The sequence below is a fragment of the Dictyostelium purpureum genome (assembly GCF_000190715.1).
Source record: "Dictyostelium purpureum unplaced genomic scaffold DICPUscaffold_475, whole genome shotgun sequence".
Classification (NCBI taxonomy): domain Eukaryota; phylum Evosea; class Eumycetozoa; order Dictyosteliales; family Dictyosteliaceae; genus Dictyostelium; species Dictyostelium purpureum.
In genome coordinates this window covers 1-21546 of record NW_003519809.1, presented here as the reverse complement: position 1 = coordinate 21546, position 21546 = coordinate 1, and the positions used below count along the sequence as shown (strand labels likewise).

Sequence of the window (21546 nt, the reverse complement as noted above, 5' to 3'; positions counted from 1 at the left end):
TCTTGGATTAAATTTTTCCCCTTTAAAGGAAAATGAAGTTTAGTAACCCACCACTTAAATTAAATTTTTTTTTTTTTCCCACTTACAAAAATTTCATCAAATATTTCTTGTAAAAATATAAAATAACCCAAAATAATTTTTTTTTTTTTTTTTTAAAAAAAAAACAAATAATAAATCATATCACACATAAATCTTAATTTATTTTTTTTTTTCATTTTTTTTAAAACATCAACCTTTTTTTAAAAAAAAATACATTTAATATATCATACAAAAATAAATAAATATATAAATAAATAAATAAATAAATAAATAAATAAATAGATAAATAAATAAATAAATAAATAAAAAAAAAAAAAATGGATAACAATAATAATAAAAATAATCATAAAAGAAATATTAAACTTCTTTATGATAATGTAAATAATAACAATAACAATAACAATAATAATGATAATAATAACAATAGTAATAGTATAGATAATAACAACAATAATAATGAAAAAGAAGAAATGAGAAAAAAATTAAAAATTTCAATAGATACCGCCATAGAAAATATTGAAGTCAAAGAAGCCATCTCACAATTCAGACAGATAACAGAGTCTGAATTAAGAAAGCTTTGCGATACTGGTCTTGATTTAAAAACCGCTGTAAATAAACTTGTTCATAAAATTCAATTTCCAGATGATTCAAATCCGCTACATTCCTCCAATATTAATATATTGACCTCATATAATAACAATGTTAATAATAACAATAATGAAAACACTAATGGTTTCGAATCTCAATCCGATAAAGAACAAATCAAAATCATTATGGAATATAAAGGTGTCTCAGAAGAGGAGGCTAAAAAAGTATTAACATTGAAAAAAGAAATTGTTAATTTAAGAAAAAATGGTCACAATCAACAAAGTACAATTAATGAATTATCTAGAAGGATTACCCTTGCCAGTTTAAATTGTGTCAATAATAATAATAGGAGTAATGATAATAATGATAAAAATAATAATGATAACAAAAACAACAATAATATACAGTTAATTAATAGCGAAAATATAAATAATATTAGTAATTTAAAATTGAATAGCGAAATAAATAATAATAATAGTATAGGTAATAATAGTAATAGAGAAAACAATAATAGGTTAAAAAGACATTTTGATGACTCAGATCCATTTTTCACAGGTAATAGTTTATCAAGCCAAAATGATAAAAAGAGAAGAATATATAGATTTTCAAAAAGAAAACAACGTTATAATAATAAAACCGATAGTAATAGTGATGATGAAATAGATTCAACCATCAATAAAGATGATTCAGCCGAATTGGATGAAGATTCAACCGAATTGGATGAAGACTCAACCGAGTTGGATAAAAGTAACGATAATAACAAAAATAATAACAACAATAATAATATTACCAAATTAAATAGTAGAAGTTTCAATATAAGATATTTTAGTTCATTTACAGATGATGAATCAGAAGATGAAGCTTTTGATAAGAGTAATCAAAAAGATAACAACGATTTATTAGTGTTCAAAACAATCGAAAATGGCGATAATGAAATAGAAAATGATAGCCCCAATCACTTTATAAACGATAATGAAGATAGTGATAGCTTTGATGCATCATCAGAATATGGAGATCAAGAGGTCACAAGATTACCAACTACCACCACAACAACTACCACCACAACATCGATAGGTTTGAATAGTCACTACCATTCACTTTTTAGCGAAAACGAAGAAGAGGATGACGATGATGAAAGTCAAGAAATTGATATTGGCAATAACAATTTTCAAGTTACCAGAAATAGATATAAATATTTTGATGATCATTTTATAGTTGAAAATCAAGAAAAAATAGAACAAAGCAGTTTCGAAGGCGAAGACTATGAAGAAGACAACGAAGAAGACAACGAAGAAAGCGATGACCATTCTGTTTTCCAACCAAAAAGAAATAGCGACTCGTTACCATTCGAAACATTTGGTAATAGATATGAAAAAAATTTCAATATTAAACTTAAGTCTTTTTCAAATCATTCAAAAAAGAATACAACCCAAACCATTCCCTCCTCTACCCCCTCTTCATCAAACAATACATCGACAACAAGTACAACCTCAACAAATAGTCAATTTAGAAGATTCAGATTTGAAACCGTTTAAACAATGATAAATAATAATAATAATAAATAATAATAATAAAGATAAAAATAGGAAAAGATAAAGCATCTATTAAATTTTTAAAAAAAAAAAAAAAAAAACCTAAAACAAATAAAAACTACCAATATTATTATGTAAATAATTTTATTTTAATTCAATATATTAATTTAATTTATTAATATATTAAATAATAATAATAGCAAAAAATAAAAAAATAACCTCACATTCATTTAACTCTTTTAATAAAAAAAAAAAAATAAAAAAAATTGCATATAATCAACACCAATAATACATTATTATTTTTTTTCATAACATCAGTTTTTATAGATTTAAAAGATATTTTTTTTTTTATTTTGATTTTATAATCAATTTTAATGAGTATTAATTAATACTGAAATAAGTTAAATATACATGTAAATGTGTTAATATTATTCTAGAATAACAAACCCGCTCTATTGAGTTGTCTCATGTAACCTCCAAATGGTTTTTTTGTTAAAAATAAAAAAAAATGAATACAATCCTAATAATGGTTCAGAATAGATAATAGAGGACTTATGAAAAATGAAATAAAATAATATAAATAACTCTCATATTATTTGTTAGCATCATTAAAACGTCTCTATAAATAAAACAATAAATAATTTTTAAAAATGATTTAAATAATAAAAAAAATTATTAAAAGAAAATATTTTTTTTATAATTAAATAAAATATTCTTTTTTTAAAAATACACTTAAATTATTTTTTATTTTAAATTATTTATTTATTTAACAAATTATTTTTTTCATTATTTAAATAATTTTTTTATTTATTTATTTATTTTATTATTTTTATTATTTACTACTAATAAAAGAAGAGAAAATGATTTTTAGTAATTATTTAAAAAACTTTATTGTATTTAATATGGATAATGGTATTAATATTTTGTTTTTATAAAAAGATTCATTAAATAACATAAAGTTAAACAGAAACCCAACCTCAAATTCTTTATCCAATAAAAATTCGTCTCATTCTAATTCTTTTCAAAATAAAAATACAAATGGAAACTGTTTGCATCAAAACTGTCTTAAAAGGGTATTCTTTGACTCTCCATACTGGGATAGCTACTAATTCCTTTATGTTTAAATAATTTTATTTATCCTCCAAAAAAAAAAAAAATAAAAAACTAAAAAAAAAATTGTTAATTAAATGTTTGGTTTTTTAAGAATGTTTTTATTTATTATTAATGTAATTTAAGCACTTGGTAAATAACGTGCAAAAGATAAATAACCAGTGTGTCCACGAGCTTCTGTGAATGGTTTTGAAAGTAAACTATCATTTTTATAACCCTTGATACCGCCAATTTCGAAATTCTTTTTAGTGTTTTGAGAGTAATCATTTGTTTTATATGGATTTGCGAGGTCTAACTCTTCATATTCTTGTAATCTTGTGTCAAAGGTACGAATTAAAACTTCGACTGTTTTGATTTCTTGAAATTTGGATTCTGATAATTTTATACAGGTTTTTTGAACTTGTTCAATACATGGTGAAAAAGAGCATAACATTGAGCCATGGTGCATGACAGCAACTGCATTGTCAACTGCATCCCATGGTGATGGAAGATCTAAAAATACAGCATCGATGGAACCAACCATACCTTCAATATCATCACGACGAAAACCCTCTTTTCCACATGCATCACGATGGGTTACTGTAATATATTTATCTAAACCGTTTTCTTTAAAATCTTTTCTTGCTGCCTTGACACGCTCTTCATGGAATTCAAATGTAAATAAATGACCTTTTGGTGCTACAGTTCTTGCGATTGAGCTTGATAAACTGCCACTACCTGTACCTGACTCTACTACTTTACTGCCGTTTTTAATTTCTAAATTGAATATAATAGTTGAGATATCGAGATTAAATAAAATTTGTGTACGATGATCTAATGTAATACTCCAAAGCTCTGGTGTCATTCCAACAACATGCACAAATCCATTACTATTGTCTGATGTAACTTTGCTACCGTATTCTTTACCTATAATATTTTTGTGTTTATATGATCCATATTTGCTGTTATATTGACCTCCGGCCTCTAATGTCAACATACTCATATTATCCTTGCCACTATATATTACAACTCTATCACCTTCTTGAATAGTTTTTTTTTGATTTAACATTTTATACTATATTTATAATTATTATTTCTATACTACTACTTGTATGTTTTTTAAATAAACCACCACTTTTTTATATCTATTTTTATATTAATTATAAAAAGTAAAAAATAAAAATGAAAAATAAAAAAATAAAAAATCAAATTTTACGAAAACTTTTTTTTTTTTTTCTTTTTTTTTTTTTTTCAAAGTTTTAATTATGAAATAACAATTTCATTTATAAACAAAGAGATTTTTTTATTTTTTTTATTTATTTATTTATTTATTTATTTATTTATTTATTTATTTATTTATTTATTTATTTATTTATTTATTTTTATTTAATTAACTTTACAACTATTTAAAACTGGTGCATCTTTGGCTGAATCAGTGGTTATTATTAATCTTGTATTACCAATGTTTACAAATTTGTCTGTCTTTAATGTCCCTGAAATCCTAAACTCTAATAAAGAACTTGGTTTGATTATTTTTTTAAAATTTTTATTGAAACCCTTTACCAACAGATAACCATCCTCTGTATCGCTATCATTTTGAATTCTGACTATTGTATCTCTTAATATTGATGTGTAATTTTTTGTGGATTCACCTAAATATAAAAAAATTGATTAATTTAAAACTGAATTATATGAAAAAATAATAGAATATTTTGTACAATACATACCTGGATTTAAAAAGTTATTAAGTATTAATTGATCCTTCTCATCATCTTCAATTAAATCATATCCAGTATATTGTGGCATTTTCTTTTATTATTATTTGTTTTTTATATATATATTCACTATTCAAAAATTTTAAGTATAAAAAATTAAATTATAAAAAAAAAAAAAAAAATTTTATATCTTAAGATATTTTTTATATATTCACTATCCAAAAAAATTTTAAGTTTGTAAAATTAAATTAAAAAAAAAAAAAAAAAATTTATTAAATTTTGTGTTCATTACAGTGGTTGGATAGTTTACAAATATAACTTCACTCTTTAACATTGGTTTTAATTAAATTTTAGAAAACATTATAAAATATTGATAAACAAAAATAAAATAACAAAAAAAAATCATTTTGAAAATTAGATATAACCCTATAAATAAAATATCATTATGTTTATCTATTTTTACCACCAAATCTCTTTTAAAAAATAAAAATAATATTAATAGAAAAAAAATATTTCCTTTTTATATATATAAAAAAAAAATAATAATTGACCACCTTACAATTTTTTTTTTTTTTTTTTTATTAATTTTTATAACAGGGGTATTTATATTAAATTTTTTAAAAGTTTTTAACACCCTAATAATAAAAGTACCCACACATATAAGCACACAGCTAATAAACACACAAACACACATATATTATTTATGTGTTTTTTTTTTTTTTTTTTTTTTTGATTTTGATTATATAATTTAATGGGTATTTCAGATATAAAAAAAAAAAATTCGGTGGATAATTTTGTAAAGTGAAATTGGTTTAATATTAAGAAAAAAAATATATTATTTATAATAATAAAAATAGATATAAATATATATATATAATAGTTATAAATCATATTAACACTACGAAAAAAAATCAAATACAATTATTTTTTAGAGCATATTACCACCAGTTTTTTTAATTTAAAAATAAATTTGATTGTATGTGCGCTTTGATATTGGTGTGTGTATGTGTGGTACATCTATTTGTATGTGTTTTAAATTAGTAAAAAATATTTAAAAATAGTATTTTTTTTTTTTTTTTTTTCAATTCATAATAATAAATTCCATTGTAGGAAATATTATATCTTTTAATATTGTTTTTTTTATTTTTTATTTTTTTTTAATTTAATTTTTAACAATATCAAATTTAATTTTTTTTTTTCAATACATTAATAATAATTATTTTTCCCTCTATAATTTTAAATAAAAATAAAAATATTATAATAACTATATTCTTACATTTATTATTTTTATAAAAAGATATAAATTTGTAAATGGGATTGGGAATTGTAAATAAAAAACAACCAACAACATCAGTTTCTAAATTTCAAACATTGTTTGGGGTCGATAAAAGATCGCTTGCATTATTTAGAGTATGTGTTGGTATTGTAGGTCTATATGATTTAATTGAAAGATGGGTAGATATTAAAGCCCACTATTCTGGTAAGTGAAAATATATAAATAAAAATTAAAAAAAAAAAAAACTTTAAAACTAATATAACTATTAAATTTTTTTATTTTAGATGAAGGTATTGTACCAAGATCTATGGTAACTGACAATTTTTGGAACAAATCATGGTATTCATTTCATCTTATGACTGGTTCTGTAGAAGGTATCCAATTTTTATTTTTAATCAATATTCTCATATGCTTCCTTTTATTAGTGGGTTATAGATCAAGACTGATGATGTTCTTACATTATACCTTTGTTCTATCATTGCAAGCAAGAAATAATATTGTTGGTCACGGTGGCGATGTATATATGAGGGTAATTAGTTTCTTTGGTATGCTTCTTCCTATTGGTTCTGTTTTTTCAATTGATAGTGCATTCAAAAAACCAGTTTTAAGAAGAGAAAATAAAAAATTCGCCATTGTAAATTTTGGTAAATATAGAATAGTAATTAAATTAGTTTTATAATTATTTATTAATAATTTCATTTTTATTTAATATTAGCGACATTTGCAATTATACTTCAAATTATTTTTTTATACTCATTCTCTTATGTACATAAAACCGGTGATGAATGGAGAGTTGACTATACCGCCTCATACTATGCTTTACAACTAGATTATTTTAGAACTTTTTTGGTAGATTACATTATAGAATTCCCATCACTTTTAACAGCAATGACCTTTGGTGTATTATATTATGAAGGTTTTGGCTTTGTTCTTTTATTCATTCCATTTTTTACTGCACAAATAAGATCACTTGGTGCATTAGGTTTTACAATGCTTCATATTGGTTTTGGTGCCTTTATGAGATTAGGTATCTTTAGTCCAATCTGTGCCTCTGGAACCCTATTATTATACCCAACTTGGCTCTGGGATAATATTTTCAACAGACTTAGAACAAGAGAAAGAACAGATTTCAAGATATACTATAGTGGAAAATATGGTTACTATATAACCGGTTTAGTTTCAACTTTTCTTTTATTCCCAGAAGTCGAAATTTCACCAACTCCAACATTTATTGATGAAGAATCTTTTATTCAAACAAATAATGGTCTAAATAATATAATCAATAACAATAATAATGCCGCAGATTCATACGATCATATGGACCAACCCAAAATTCAACATGACTCTATTCCATTATGTGTTCAATCATCATCTCATCTAAACAATTGGATTATTACAAGAGATTATAGAGGTAATAAGTTTACTGGATATAATGCATTGGTATCTATTGTTAGAGCATCACCACTATTGTTCCTATTTACAAGATTGTTTGAAAACCGATTTGTCAGCTCATATGGTAAAAAAGTTGTATCTTTCACAGAAAAAGCAATTGTTAAAATCAATGATGATATTTTGGTATTAAAACCAGACAATCCACTTTTTTACAATAATAATATTAATAATGACATTACCATCAATAATGAAAACATTTATACAAATTCAAATATAACCTTAATTAAAAATATATCACAAACAATTAATTCAGATAGCGATGGCGAATGCAGTCTTATAAATAGTCCTCCAAATGGTGCAGCCAATAGCAACTATACCCTCTTAAAGAGTGAAATGATTAATGAAGAAATTGTAAATCATCAGCAATACCAAAGAAAACTAAATAGAAGACGTAAGATAGTTAAACTTTCAAGAAATGCATTTTTCAATATTTTTGCAATCATGGGCATTATATTTGCTCTTGGATGGAACTGTGCAAACACAACATGTCCAATTCCTTCTTTACCCCCATCAATTCATTGGTTAGTATTTTTAACTCGTGTAGATCAAATGTGGTCAATGTTTTCACCAAGACCACCCAATCAACATTGGTGGTACACTTTTGAAGGAACTTTAGATAATGGTGATAGGGTAGAGCTTTGGAACAACGATGGTCTCTTTACATGGGAACCAAATTATGAACCATATACCCGTGATAAACCAAATCCATATCCATCATGCATTGGTAATCATCGTTGGTTTAAAGTATATGAGAACCTTAACAACGGTGCCGGTTATGAATTAATTAGATTAGGTTTAGGCAAATGGATCTGTAGAGAATATAACGCAAGACATTTTGACAACAGATTATGGAAATTTAATATTATATACAGAAACGAATTACAACACCTTAACAATACTCGTTCCTTACTCCCCGATCAAAATTTATGGTCTCATATATGCTATAATAAACCACAAGCTTCAAAAGATGATGATTTATAAAATAGATATTTTAATCAATCATTCATTAAATAAAAAAATAAAAAAAAAATAAAGATTAAATAAAATATAATAAAAAACTTTATAAATTTTTTAAATTGATCAATTATTTTTTTTTTTTTCCTATATTTAAAAAATTGATCATGTTTGCACTGTGTATTTTAATAACTAGACTAATCACAATTCTATTAGGGGAATTATAAAATTGCTTTAAAGTGACATAATTCATATTTTTAGATAAAATTATTCCAAATTCGTTTTTTTGAAAATAATTATAAATTTTTTATTTTTTTTTTTTATTTTTTTTTTTATTTTTTAATTTTAAATTTTTTCATATCCATTTCATTTTTTTATTTCATTTTAAATATTAATATTAATTTATTATTATTATTATAACATCACAGAAAATGATACGATTGGCTAAAAATATAAAAATTAATAAAAATTTAAATAAATTAGCATCAAACTATACAATTAATAATAATAACTTATCTAAATCAATTATTTTAAATAGCAGAAATAATGGTACAAATAAAGACATTAATGTAAAATCATTCACCACTTCCACCAGCACCAGTACCACAAACAAACCAAATCAAACCTATGTTTTTAAAGATCTTAATATTTTTAAAAATGTTAAAAGAGGAAAAGGTACATATAATATCTTTTTATAATTCTAAACTTGAAAAAAACCTATTCTAACATCTTTTTACAAATTTTTTTTAAAAAAATAAAAAATAAAATAAAATAAAAATTTTAAATAAAAAAAAAAAAAACTATAGAAAGAAATTTATATAATTTAAAAGAAGGCGATATAATACATGGTTTCAAAGTTGTTAGAATAAGAGATGTGCCAGAAAGACAGTTTAAAACATATAGATTGGAACATATAGAAACAGGTGCTAAATATTTACATATCGATTGCGAAGATACTAACAATGTATTCAGTGTAACATTTAAAACCATACCAAAAGACTCTACTGGTGTAGCACATATTTTAGAGCATACTACACTCTGTGGTTCAGAAAAGTATCCAGTTAGAGATCCATTTTTTAATATGTTAAAACGTTCATTAAATACATATATGAATGCTTGGACCGCTCCAGACCACACAAGTTATCCATTTGGTACACAAGATCCAAAAGATTTTTATAATCTTTTATCAGTTTATTTAGATGCAACATTCTTCCCATTACTTAAAGAAAGCGACTTTAGACAAGAAGGACATCGTTTGGAATTTGAACAATTGGACCAACCAGAATCATTATTAAAATTCAAAGGTATTGTATTCAACGAAATGAAAGGTGCTCTTTCTGATCCATCCTCATTTTATGCCGAAGTTGCACAACAACACTTATATCCAGGTACAACCTATGCACACAACAGTGGTGGTGAACCAAATGAAATTCCAAATTTAACCTATGAACAATTAAAGGATTTCCACGCTAAACACTATCATCCATCAAACTCTTACTTTTTCAGTTATGGTGATTTAAATTTCCTTGACCACTTAAAATTCATTCAAGAAAACTCATTATCTAAATTTAAAAAAGACAATTTAATAAATACAAATGTTGGAAAAGTTGACCGTTGGACTGAACCAAAAAGATTACATTTTAAATGCCCACCCTCAGCCAGTAAGTTATAAAATCATACACATATTTAAAATTATCTGTTTATATTAATACCAATATAATTTATTTGTTTAATTATTAGTGGATATTAATCCAGAAAGAAAATATAAATTCTCAATTTCAATTTTACACAAGGAAAATAAAGATTTATTTGAATCATTAACCATGCACATGCTTTCAAATTTATTATTAAGAGGATCAAACACACCAATGTACCAATCATTATTAGAAAGTGGCTTAGTATTAGATTATTCACCAAATACAGGTTTTGATGACAATTTATTAGAATCAAGTTTTTCAGTTGGTGGTATTGGTATAAAGAAAGAAGATTTAGAATTGGTTGAAAAAACTATTATTCAAACATTAGAGAAATCAGCAGAAGAAGGTTTTTCAAGACAAGTTATTGAATCAATTCTTCACCAATATGAATTTGCCCAAAAGGATGTCTCTGCATCATTTGGTTTGAAATTAGTTGGTGCATTAGCTTCAAGTTGGATTCATGGTAATGACCCAGTTGACCCATTATTCTTAAATGAAAGTATTGCTCATCTTAGACAAGAACTCGATAAAAGCCCATTCTTTGAGAATAAAATTAAAGAACTTTTAGCAAACCCACACAGACTTTACATCACAATGGAAAATGACGAAAATTTACAAAAAGAAGATACCGAAAAAGAAATGGAAAAATTAAAACAAATTAGAAGCAAACTCTCTGAATCACAAACTAATGAAATTGTTGAAATGGCTAAAGATTTACAAAATAGACAAAATCAACAACAAGATGTAGCCGTACTTCCAAAAATCAACATTTGTGATATCGAAAAGCAACAACCAAAAGTACCACATCACGACACCACTCTTGGCTCCACTCCATTACGTATTTTAGATCTTCCAACTAATGGTATTAGCTATTTCCGTTCTACCATTGATATCTCCTCATTATCACCAGAGTTAAAACCATATGTTCCATTATTTTGTTCATTAATCGATGAAATGGGTGCAGGTGAATTTGATCACAAACAATTAGATACCGAAATGAACCTTTATATTGGTAAATTTAGTGTTTCCCCATTAATTACAATTGGTCATAGCGATTTAAATCATACTCAAGAAAGAATCTACATTAAAGGTGCCTGTTTAAACGAAAATTTGGTTAAAATGTTTTCATTATTACAAAAAGTACTCTTAGAAAATAAATGGAAGAACCCAGATCTCCTCAAAAATTTAATTGGTCAAAAACAAGCATCCCTCGTCGAAGGTATCCCATCATCAGGTCTATCATACGCAAAAACCTTAAGTAGCAGTAAATTTACAAGAGCTGGGGAACTTTCTGAACAATGGAATGGTCTTACTCACGTTAAATTAATCAATGATATCGTATCGAAAAATGACATGGATTCCTTAATTTCAAAATTACTTCAAATCAACGAATTTATTTTAGACAGATCATTAATGAAATGTTTAATCACCACCGAAGGTAATAACGTTGCAAACTATACAGAAAAACTCAACGATTTTATGAAAGTATTCTCATACAAAAACACTGAAATGGTTGTTAACACAAAGAAACCAGTTGATCCAACAAATGATTCACGTTTCAATTTCTTCCCAATCCCAGCTACAGTTAACTATATTTCAAAAACACTTCAATCTGTACCATACACCCATCAAGATTCTGCACCAATCCAAATCCTCACTAAAGTACTCTCTGAGTATCTCCACAAAGAAATTAGAGAAAAAGGTGGCGCATATGGTGGTGGTGTTTCAGCTGATGGCGGTATTATTTCATTCTACTCTTACAGAGATCCAAATTTAGATAAAACTCTTAATGCCTTCAATCAATCAATTCATTGGTCATTAAACAACAATATCACAACCGAAACTATTGAAAATGCTCAACTTTCAATCTTCTCTGACTTTGATTCACCAGAATCACCATCAAATAAAGGTGTTGGTGAATGGATGAGAGATATCACTGACGAAATGAAACAAACAAGAAGAAACAATCTCCTTTCAATTAACAAACCAAAATTAGAAGAAATCTCTAAAAACTATTTATTAGAAAACAATAATAATTATGTAACTGTTTTAGGTTCAAAGGATAGCTCAGATTTAAATAAATTCAATATTAAACAAATCACAGTTTAATAAAAATTTAAAAAAAAAAAAAAATTATAATATTCATTCATCATTATTATATTTAAATAATTTTTCATTATAATTAGTATTTGTATGTTATTTTTGATTATTATATTTAATTTTTTAATATTTTAAAAGTTTTACTAAATTAGATCACTATGGCTCATAATTAAATTTGTATTTATAGCACCATTCAATAAATGTATTAGATTTATAATTTCCAAAAAAAAAAATTTGTATTGGGTGTGTGGGTGTGTTAAAAAAAAAAAAGAAAAAATTTTTAAAAAAATTGGATGATACAGTGTGTTTGTATATATTTAAATATTGAAAGTTTAAAAGGGGGTATTTAAATAAAAATAGAATATATTAAGAATTTTATAAAACTTTTTTTTTTTTTTTTTTTTTTTTTTTTTTTGACAATATGAATTTGTGACGCGAAACCTTATTCAATCAATATAAAAAAAAATAAAAAATAAATAAAATAAAATAATTACAAAAAAAAAAAACAAAAATAAAAAATTTAAAAAAAAATTTTTAAAAAAAAACTGCATTATAAATTTTATTTTTTTCATTTCATAGTTTTTAATTTATTATTATCCTCAATAATAATTTATTTGTAAATATAGAATGAATAAATTATTAGCTTTATTATTAGCCTTAGCTTTATTTGCTGGCTTAGCTTTATCATGCGATGGTATGCATACATTTAAAAAATTAAAACAAAAAAAAAAAATAAAACAAAACAAAACTAAAAAAAATAAAAATAAATAAATTCAACAAGTACTAACATTATTTTATTATTATTAATAATTTATAGGTCATGACCACGACCACGATCACGACCACGATCATGATCACGAAGAATCATTTGTTAAAACTTTATGTAAAGACAGTTTCCAAAACTTCATTGATGAACACGATGTTTCATTAGTTATGTTCTTTGCCCCATGGTGCGGTCACTGTAAAAACTTAAAACCACACTACGAAGAAGCCGCCAAAACTTTATCTACCAACAAGAAAATCGCCTTAGGTAAAGTTGACTGTACTGTTCAAGAAGAACTCTGTCAATTAAACAAAGTTCAATACTACCCAACTTTAGTTGTTTACAAAAACGGCAAAGCTGAACCATTCGAAGCTGAAAGAAACGCCAAATCAATTGTCGTTGCTTTAGAAGAGTAAGTTTTAATAATAATCATAATTTTAAATATAAAACATAGTACTTATTATTTATTTTTTATTAAATTTATAGAGAATTAAAACCAAACGTTGCATCATTAGAATCAAATGAAGAAATCGAAGAATTCAAAAAGAGCAACCCAATTGGTGTTGTTGGTTTCTTTGATAACGATCATGATGATAGATACAAACTTTTCACCGATTTAGCCAGTTCACAAAAGAAACACGCTAAATTCGCTGCTGTTATTGGTAAAGATTTCTCAAAAGATCACGTTAAAGCCACACCAAATGTTGTATTATACAGAAAGTTTGATGAACCATCTGTTGCCCACGAAGGTGATTTTGAAATTGAAGCTCTTAAAAACTTTGTTTCTGGTAATGTTGTTCCATTAGTTGGTGAAATTAACCGTGAAACCTACAAGAAATACGAATCAGTTGCCGTTCCATTAGCTTATCTTTTCTTAGATTCAACTCAAGACAACAAAGATACCCTCGCATTCGTTGGTAAAATCGCCAAAGAAAACAAAGGTAAAATTGTTTTCTGTTGGGTCGATATGAAGAAATTCCCACAACAAGCCACCCATATGGGTCTCTCTGGTGAAGTCACCCCAGCTCTTTCAATTGACGACTCTGCCAACTTAAAAGCCCGTTTCAACTTTGAAGAAAAATCAGACTTCACCGCCGAATCTGTTAAACAATGGGTTAGCGACGTCTTAAACAACAAAGTTGCTCCATTCGTCAAATCACAACCAATCCCAGAAAAGAACGACGGTCCAGTCAAAGTTGCCGTTGGTCACACTTTCAAAGAACTCGTCTTAGATAGCCCAAATGATGTTCTTGTTGAATTCTACGCTCCATGGTGCGGTCACTGTAAAAAACTCGAACCAATCTACAACAAACTTGGTGAATTCATGAAAGACATCAAATCTGTTGACATTGTTAAGATCGATGCCGACTCTAATGACGTTCCATCATCACTCGAAATTAAAGGTTACCCAACCATTATGTTATTCAAAGCTGGTGATAAAGAAAACCCAGTCCAATATGACGGTCAAAGAAATAACCACATGGACTTTGCTGAATTCATTCACGATAAAGCTGCCATTAAATTCGAATTACCATCAAACACTGAAGAAGATGATGAAGACGAAGGTGAACCAATTGTATCAAATAAAAAAGAATCTAAACATGATGAATTATAAATTTAATATAATATAGTAATAATAATAATAATAAAAAATATAAAAATATAAAATAAATTTATATTTTTTTTTTTTAAAAAAATAATCAATATGCTTATGTTGCACCCCCCTTCTATTTTTCATTTTTTTTTTCTCGTGGTTTTTTCTCCCTGATTTTTTTTTTTTAATTATATTTTACTTATAAATAATTATAATAATAATAAATAAAATTATAAAAAAATAAGGGAATAAAAATAAAATTCTCTAATATATAATTAATTATAAAATATATTATAGATCTTAAAAAAAATAATTAAAAAAATAAAATAAAATATATAATTAATTTTTTATTTTTTTTTATTTTTATTTTTATTTTTTTTTATTTTTTTTTTTTATTTTTTTTAAATTTTTTTTAAATTTGATAACTCTTTTTTACACACACAAGAAATCTAAATTTGCACCATTATTTTTTTCTCCTATTATAATTATTAAACAAATCTTTATTATTTTTTTATAATTTCTTTTTCTAAAAAAATATATAAATAACACATTATATATTAAAGTTTATAATAAAATAAATAAATGTTTTTTTATATTATAATAAAATCAAAAAAATAATAGTAAATAATTTTATTATATTAAATACTGTATATAATAATAATAACAATAAATAATAATAGTAATAATAGCACTAATAATAATATTAATCAAAATTATATTTATAGTCCACACTTATTAATTAATAAAACATAATAATAAATTTATTAAAAAAATAATGTTTACAGAAGAAAAATTAAATAAATGGAGACTTTTATTAATTCTTAGTTGTTTAATTGGTATAATAGCGCCAACATTAATTATTACAGCATTTGCTTTATTTGATCCATCAATTATTATAGTTAAAATATCGATATTACAAACCTATAATTTAAATGTTAGGGTACGTATAAAAAAAACAAATAATAGTAATAATTGCCTTGGGATAAAATTTACTAACAAATTATATTACTATTACTTTTAGAGATGGGAAACAACATATAAAAAAGATTTTGCATCACACAAGTTTTATTTATATATGAATGAATCGGTTGGATTCGATACAATTTTTGATAGCAGCAGCAGCATTGGTAATAGTTCAAATAGTAGCAGCAGTTCAGAAAACAGTGAGGTAATAATAGATGATAGCAGTGTCATCAGCAGTAGTTTTGACAGCGATAGTATGGATGATAGTTTATCAAGTGGTGAAAATTCATTTCATGCACCTTTTATACAAACAAATATAGCGGAACATGTTTCATATCCAACTACAGAAATGATTCAATTGTATACACCATTGGTATTTGGTGTTAATACTTCAAATTTTTTACCAAATAAGTTAAAACTAAATCCTAAAAATTTTCACCCCTATAATGTTACCCTTTATTTATTTGTTAGAAAACCTTCAGCAAATCACCTTACTTTTGTGTCAACATTATCTTTTCCATTATTTAAAAAACTACCCAAACCCAACGATGATGTTAAAACTACACACAGTACCCTCCATAATTATACTTCAAATGGAGCTCAAAGCACAGGTAATAGCAAACCAAACATCGAAACAGAAGGAGATAGAAATGATTCATTAGTAAATAATAATTCAATATTAGAAGAACATTTTAAAAAATCAATTTTTCAAGTTTTTGATAATGCCTGTTTCGTTTATAAAGATTCGGTGTTATTGGCAGAACCTTGTAAATATAAATCAAGCGTTTATAAGTATGTAGAATTATAAATTTGTTTAAAAATATTATTTTTACTAACGGGATTTTTTTTATAAACATAGCTATACAAATATAAAACATTTTAATGAAACTTTGTATTTTAATTCGACCAACATTAGAATAAAATCGTATAGAGATCCTTATATATTGGCAGGAAATCTAACAGAGGGATCATACACATTTGCAATGAGCAAAGAAACTCAAAGACATTTGGGTGTAGCATTTTTAATATCCGGGTGTGTAGCATTTTTATTGTTTTTAGTAATAGTCTGGATTGTTGTAAAAATGAAACGTTATCAAACTAGTTTAGATAAAATTGATGATATAAATACAAATCAATTTGAAATGGAGGAATATGGTCATAGTCCAAATAATAGCAATAATAATGAAAATAGTCCAAATAATAACAATAACAACAATAGTAATAACCATGGTATAAATGGTGCTATAGTTAATAGAAATAGAAATGGCCATTATCAATCACAACATTATAATAGAAATACTATTGAAAATATTACAAGCAGTCGTAGCAGCACACATAGTGGTGTTGGAGGTGGTAGCGATACTCATAGCATTCATTCAGATAATAGAAGTCGTCATAGTGGTAATAATCGTCATATTCATCTTCACCATCAACATCATCACTATACCGATAATGATGGTGATGACCTACCAAATTTCTACAGCGATAATATTGAAAGCAGTAGTCATATCCAAAATTTAAATAGCAGTGGTATTAATATTGGCCATAGTAATAATCTAAACCAAAATCAACAATTGTATCCACCTAGATATAGCAATAGTCACAGCCATGGTCAACCAACATCATCATCATATGGTGACGATGATTCATCACCATCCCCATCAGTGCCATTACACCAACATTATCATCATCATCACCACCACTACCATTTAGGTGGAAGTATAGGAAGTAACCAAAACCTTAGCTACGATGATGAACACGACTTAATTAGTGCCGAGGATGAACAAAGATTTCAACAAAACCTAAATGTTTTTAACTTTATAAGAAGAGAAAGAAATAACTCACAATCAATAAATAGTATAACAATGGACAATGATAGTAACTCTATAATATCACATAGTAGATCAACCAATCAAGCAAATAGAAATAATCAAAATAGTAATAATACAAATAATACAAACAATACAAATAATAATCATAGTAATAATAACACTAATAATAATATCGATAGTAATAATAATCATAGTAATAATAATAATATTAATAATAATGAATTAAGAAGCTCATTTAGTATTTAATTTCTCAAATAATAGTAATAGTAGTTTTAAAATTTTACCAAATTGGTAAAATTAGAAATAATATTTTTAAAGTTTGATAAAAAACAAGAAATATTAATAAAATAAACTTTATAAAAAGAAGGATTTACTTATTCGTAAAAGATAACAGTAGATTCTTCTTTTTTTTTTTGTATATATTTATTTAAAAGTTCTATAGAACTATAGTTGTTGTTTTATATTTTAGTTTCATAAATTAAAATTGTTTATTATTTATTTTTTGTTAAATATTTAATTAGAGATAATATCACTGAATTGAAAAGGAAGTGTGTTTTTACTGATTTTTACAAGCTCTAAATATAATGATTCTTCTGAGGTTGGGTAGTTATTATTATTATTGTTATTATCTATATTAAGGTGAAGTTGGTTGTGAAGATGGGTATCGCTATGTTGGTTATTAATCTCCATATTACTACTGGTACTTTGTTGAAGCGATTTAATTATATTTGAAATGCCCTCAAATTGTGAAACCAAATTACTGTCTATTGAAATTAATATCTTATCATTATTTATGTGAATATTGGTATCCATATTATCTGAGGATTTATTACTATCTATATTATCTGTATTGTCTATATTATTTACATTATTATTTTCATTATTTTTATTTACTATTAAAGATTGATTTGAAATTGTATCCAAAATATGGGATATTTGCTCGGATAAATCACCTAAAGAATCTTGGTATTGTTTCTTTTTCTTTATTTCTATTGTACAGAGTTGGAGTAATTTCTTTTCAAACTCTTCTCTTTGGACCATTTCCTTTTGTAATGAATGAAGAAGCATTGTGGACTCCTCATGTTTTTTCTCTGCAATTATTCTTCCTGATCTTTCCGCATGGATTTGTTCCATTAACTCTTGATTCAAACCAAGGAGGCGGTTAGTGTTGTCAATAGTATTACTATTTATGTCATTATTATTATTTATTTTGTTATTTGTATAGATTGATGATGTTGATGATGAAATTGAAGATGATGAAAAATCTTCATATGAATCGAAAGCATCTTCAATATTTTTATTTAATTCGATATTGTCATTATTAACAATATCTTTATTTGTTGAAAAAAAAGAAAATATTTTTTTGAATCTATTAAAAAAAGTAATTTTATTATTATAAGCATTTGTATTGCTATTGTTATCATTTATATCATTTATATTATTTGAACTATAGTTTAGATTATTATTATTATTATTATTATTTATATTATTATTATTGTTGTTGTTATTGTTATTATGATTTATATTATTATTTCTCCTTTTATTTTTATTTTTATTGTTAATGTTATTATCATCATCATCTAGACTATATACGCTATATATATCTTCACTCTCTGGTATAAAAGCAACTATTCCAAATAATACTAAAACTGATGCGATTATTATAACTGTTGGTGATGGATTAGTTATGGAGGTTGATATGGGTAATGCCATTTTATTATATTTTTATAATTTTTATAATTTTTTAATTAATTTGTAAAATATTATTTTTAGTTTATAAAATAATGAAAAGAAAAATGTAAATTTAAAATATTTTAAATATAAAAATGAAAAGGTATAAATTAATGATTACACCAACTTAATTATTTAAAAATAATTAAGAAAAACAAATTAATACGTGTGTTGTTGATATAATATATGATTTTTTAAAAATCACAAAAGAAAAAAAAAATAAAAAAAAATAAAAAAAAAAATTAATTTCATTTTTTTTAATTTTTTTATTTAAAATAATTATTTCCAATATTTCTTTGAAAACATATTAAACAAAAATTATATATATATATGTATATAAACAAATAATAATAACATAATTATTTTTATTTGTATTGATTAACCGATTTTGTTCATTTTTTAAAAATTAAAAATCTAAATGATAATAAAAAAAGTAATCAAATTTAAATTTAATGATATTAAATAAATAAAATCAAAAAGAGAAAAAAAAAAGAAATAAATAAATAAAGAATTTAAAAGAATAAAGAATAACAAAAAAAGAATTAAAATTTTATTTATTAAAAAATAAAATTTTTTTTTTTTTTAATTTTTTTAATTTTTTTTTTTAAAATTTTTTTTTTTTTTTTTTTGGATTTAAAAAAACGAAAGAATAAATTATTATTTTTAAAAAAATTGTTATATTTTTACTTTTATTTTTTTTTTTATTTATATTTATATATTTAAATAATAATTTATTATAAAAAATGACTAAAAAGAAATCAAATTTAGGAGATACCTTAATTAAATCTAGAAATAAGAGATTAGGTAGAACTTTCAATGAACAAACCATTGGTGTAAGTATTAAATACACACACATTTATAAAGAAGAAAAAAAATAAAATTTTAATAATTTTTTTATTTAAATATTTTTTTAGATGTTTACAACAGATATTGATCCAAAAGAAGAAAGAAGAAAGTTATATTCAAATACAGATATAGGTAATAATTTAGAGAATTTTTTAGAAATTACCAGTCTTGAACAAAAAGTATTTGAAAGTGAAAAACAAAATGTCGTTGTTATTACTAAAACATCATCAACAGTTTTATCAAAAGAAGAAAAGGAACAAAAAACATTAGACCATCAAAAACTTATGGAAAAACATAGATTATTTTGGAATAGTTTAACAATTCCTCGTAGACCATCATGGAATGAAAATACAACCACAGAAGAACTTTTAGAATTAGAAAAAGAGGTATTTTATCATTGGAGAAAGGGTATTGCAAAATTAGAAGAAGAACAAGGTTTATTAGTCACACCATTTGAAAAGAATGCCGAAGTATGGAAACAATTATGGCGTGTTGCAGAACGTTCAGATCTTTTAGTACAAAATTGTAGATTGCAGAAATCCATTATTATTTAGATGTCCAGATTTAGAGAAATATGTTAAAGAAATCAATCCAAATAAAGTCAGGGGTGGTGATTAGTAAATAAAGCCGATCTCTTAACCAAGTTACAAAGAAAGAAATGGGCTAAATATTTTGAAAGTGAAGGAGTTAATTTTAGATTTTTCTCTGCTCATAAAGAACAAGTTCGTATTGAAAAGCAAAAACAATTAAATCGTCTTATTGAAGAAGGCTCAATCGACCCAGAGATTGTAGAGATGGAAGAAAGAAAAAGAAAAGAGCTTTTAGAACAACAAAACGAATCTGAAGAAGATAGAAAGATTAAAATTTTCGATCGTGAAGAAATTTTAGAAGAGTTCCTCAAACTTCAACCAAAACCACTCCAAGATAATCGTTACAATAATCGTGTTGTCGTTGGTTTAGCTGGTTATCCAAATGTTGGTAAATCAAGTACAATCAATGTTTTATATGGTGAAAAGAAAGTCGCAGTAGCTCCAACTCCAGGTAAAACCAAATATGTTCAAACTATTATTCTCGATGAAGAAATCGTACTTTTAGATTGTCCAGGTTTAGTATTCCCAACTCTTTCTACATCAAAGGCCGATCTTGTCTGTAATGGTCTTTTACCAATTGATCAACTCCGTGATTTCATTTCACCAGTAGATTTAATTTGTGAACGTTTACCAAGAACCCATTTAGAAGAATTTTATTCCATTGGTATTCCAAAACCAAAAGAACACGAGCCACAAGATAGAGCCCCAACTGCCGCTGAATTCCTTTCTGCATATGGTTATATGAGAGGTTTTAGAACTGTACATGGTGCACCAGATCAATCAAT

The 21546-nt window shown here is 24.8% G+C and overlaps 9 protein-coding genes across 9 annotated transcripts; 6 read left to right on the top strand and 3 right to left on the bottom strand.

Moving 5' to 3' along the window:
- Positions 1 to 356: 356 nt before the first annotated feature.
- DICPUDRAFT_84391 (uncharacterized protein) lies at positions 357 to 2162 on the top strand (the record flags this gene model as incomplete). Its single annotated transcript, XM_003293827.1, has 1 exon — positions 357 to 2162. The coding sequence occupies one exon, from the start codon at positions 357 to 359 to the stop codon at positions 2160 to 2162; it is 1806 nt and encodes a 601-aa protein (XP_003293875.1).
- Positions 2163 to 3390: 1228 nt separating this feature from the next.
- On the bottom strand, positions 3391 to 4317 carry DICPUDRAFT_42637 (uncharacterized protein; the record flags this gene model as incomplete). The annotated part of the gene is made up of 1 exon (XM_003293821.1): positions 3391 to 4317. One exon carries the CDS (start codon positions 4315 to 4317, stop codon positions 3391 to 3393), a length of 927 nt encoding a protein of 308 aa, XP_003293869.1.
- Positions 4318 to 4634: 317 nt separating this feature from the next.
- DICPUDRAFT_84389 (uncharacterized protein) lies at positions 4635 to 5054 on the bottom strand (the record flags this gene model as incomplete). Its single annotated transcript, XM_003293820.1, has 2 exons — positions 4635 to 4900; positions 4976 to 5054. The coding sequence occupies 2 exons, from the start codon at positions 5052 to 5054 to the stop codon at positions 4635 to 4637; spliced, it is 345 nt and encodes a 114-aa protein (XP_003293868.1).
- Positions 5055 to 6274: 1220 nt separating this feature from the next.
- DICPUDRAFT_158792 (uncharacterized protein) lies at positions 6275 to 8672 on the top strand (the record flags this gene model as incomplete). The annotated part of the gene is made up of 3 exons (XM_003293826.1): positions 6275 to 6443; positions 6524 to 6883; positions 6955 to 8672. 3 exons carry the CDS (start codon positions 6275 to 6277, stop codon positions 8670 to 8672), a joined length of 2247 nt encoding a protein of 748 aa, XP_003293874.1.
- A 404-nt stretch (positions 8673 to 9076) lies between these two features.
- On the top strand, positions 9077 to 12451 carry DICPUDRAFT_158791 (uncharacterized protein; the record flags this gene model as incomplete). Its single annotated transcript, XM_003293825.1, has 3 exons — positions 9077 to 9320; positions 9476 to 10306; positions 10386 to 12451. The coding sequence occupies 3 exons, from the start codon at positions 9077 to 9079 to the stop codon at positions 12449 to 12451; spliced, it is 3141 nt and encodes a 1046-aa protein (XP_003293873.1).
- Positions 12452 to 13333: 882 nt separating this feature from the next.
- DICPUDRAFT_58708 (uncharacterized protein) lies at positions 13334 to 14895 on the top strand. Its single transcript, XM_003293824.1, has 2 exons — positions 13334 to 13617; positions 13692 to 14895. Exons 1-2 carry the CDS (start codon positions 13376 to 13378, stop codon positions 14818 to 14820), a joined length of 1371 nt encoding a protein of 456 aa, XP_003293872.1. The 5' UTR covers positions 13334 to 13375; the 3' UTR covers positions 14821 to 14895.
- A 679-nt stretch (positions 14896 to 15574) lies between these two features.
- Positions 15575 to 17840, top strand: DICPUDRAFT_158789 (uncharacterized protein; the record flags this gene model as incomplete). The annotated part of the gene is made up of 3 exons (XM_003293823.1): positions 15575 to 15739; positions 15821 to 16554; positions 16622 to 17840. The coding sequence occupies 3 exons, from the start codon at positions 15575 to 15577 to the stop codon at positions 17838 to 17840; spliced, it is 2118 nt and encodes a 705-aa protein (XP_003293871.1).
- A 267-nt stretch (positions 17841 to 18107) lies between these two features.
- On the bottom strand, positions 18108 to 19307 carry DICPUDRAFT_90419 (uncharacterized protein; the record flags this gene model as incomplete). Its single annotated transcript, XM_003293819.1, has 2 exons — positions 18108 to 18859; positions 19043 to 19307. 2 exons carry the CDS (start codon positions 19305 to 19307, stop codon positions 18108 to 18110), a joined length of 1017 nt encoding a protein of 338 aa, XP_003293867.1.
- A 761-nt stretch (positions 19308 to 20068) lies between these two features.
- Positions 20069 to 21520, top strand: DICPUDRAFT_84383 (uncharacterized protein; the record flags this gene model as incomplete). The annotated part of the gene is made up of 3 exons (XM_003293822.1): positions 20069 to 20158; positions 20240 to 20696; positions 20799 to 21520. Coding segments are annotated over 3 exons (1269 nt in total), but the record flags the coding sequence as incomplete, so codon positions are not given.
- Positions 21521 to 21546: the final 26 nt, after the last annotated feature.

Coding starts and splice junctions, on each gene's coding strand:
- DICPUDRAFT_58708 (XM_003293824.1), top strand. CDS start 13,376: ATGTTCTTTGCCCCATGGTGCGGTCACTGTAAAAACTTAAAACCACAC. Junction 13,618..13,691: donor ATTGTCGTTGCTTTAGAAGA/GTAAGTTTTAAT, acceptor TTAAATTTATAG/AGAATTAAAACCAAACGTTG.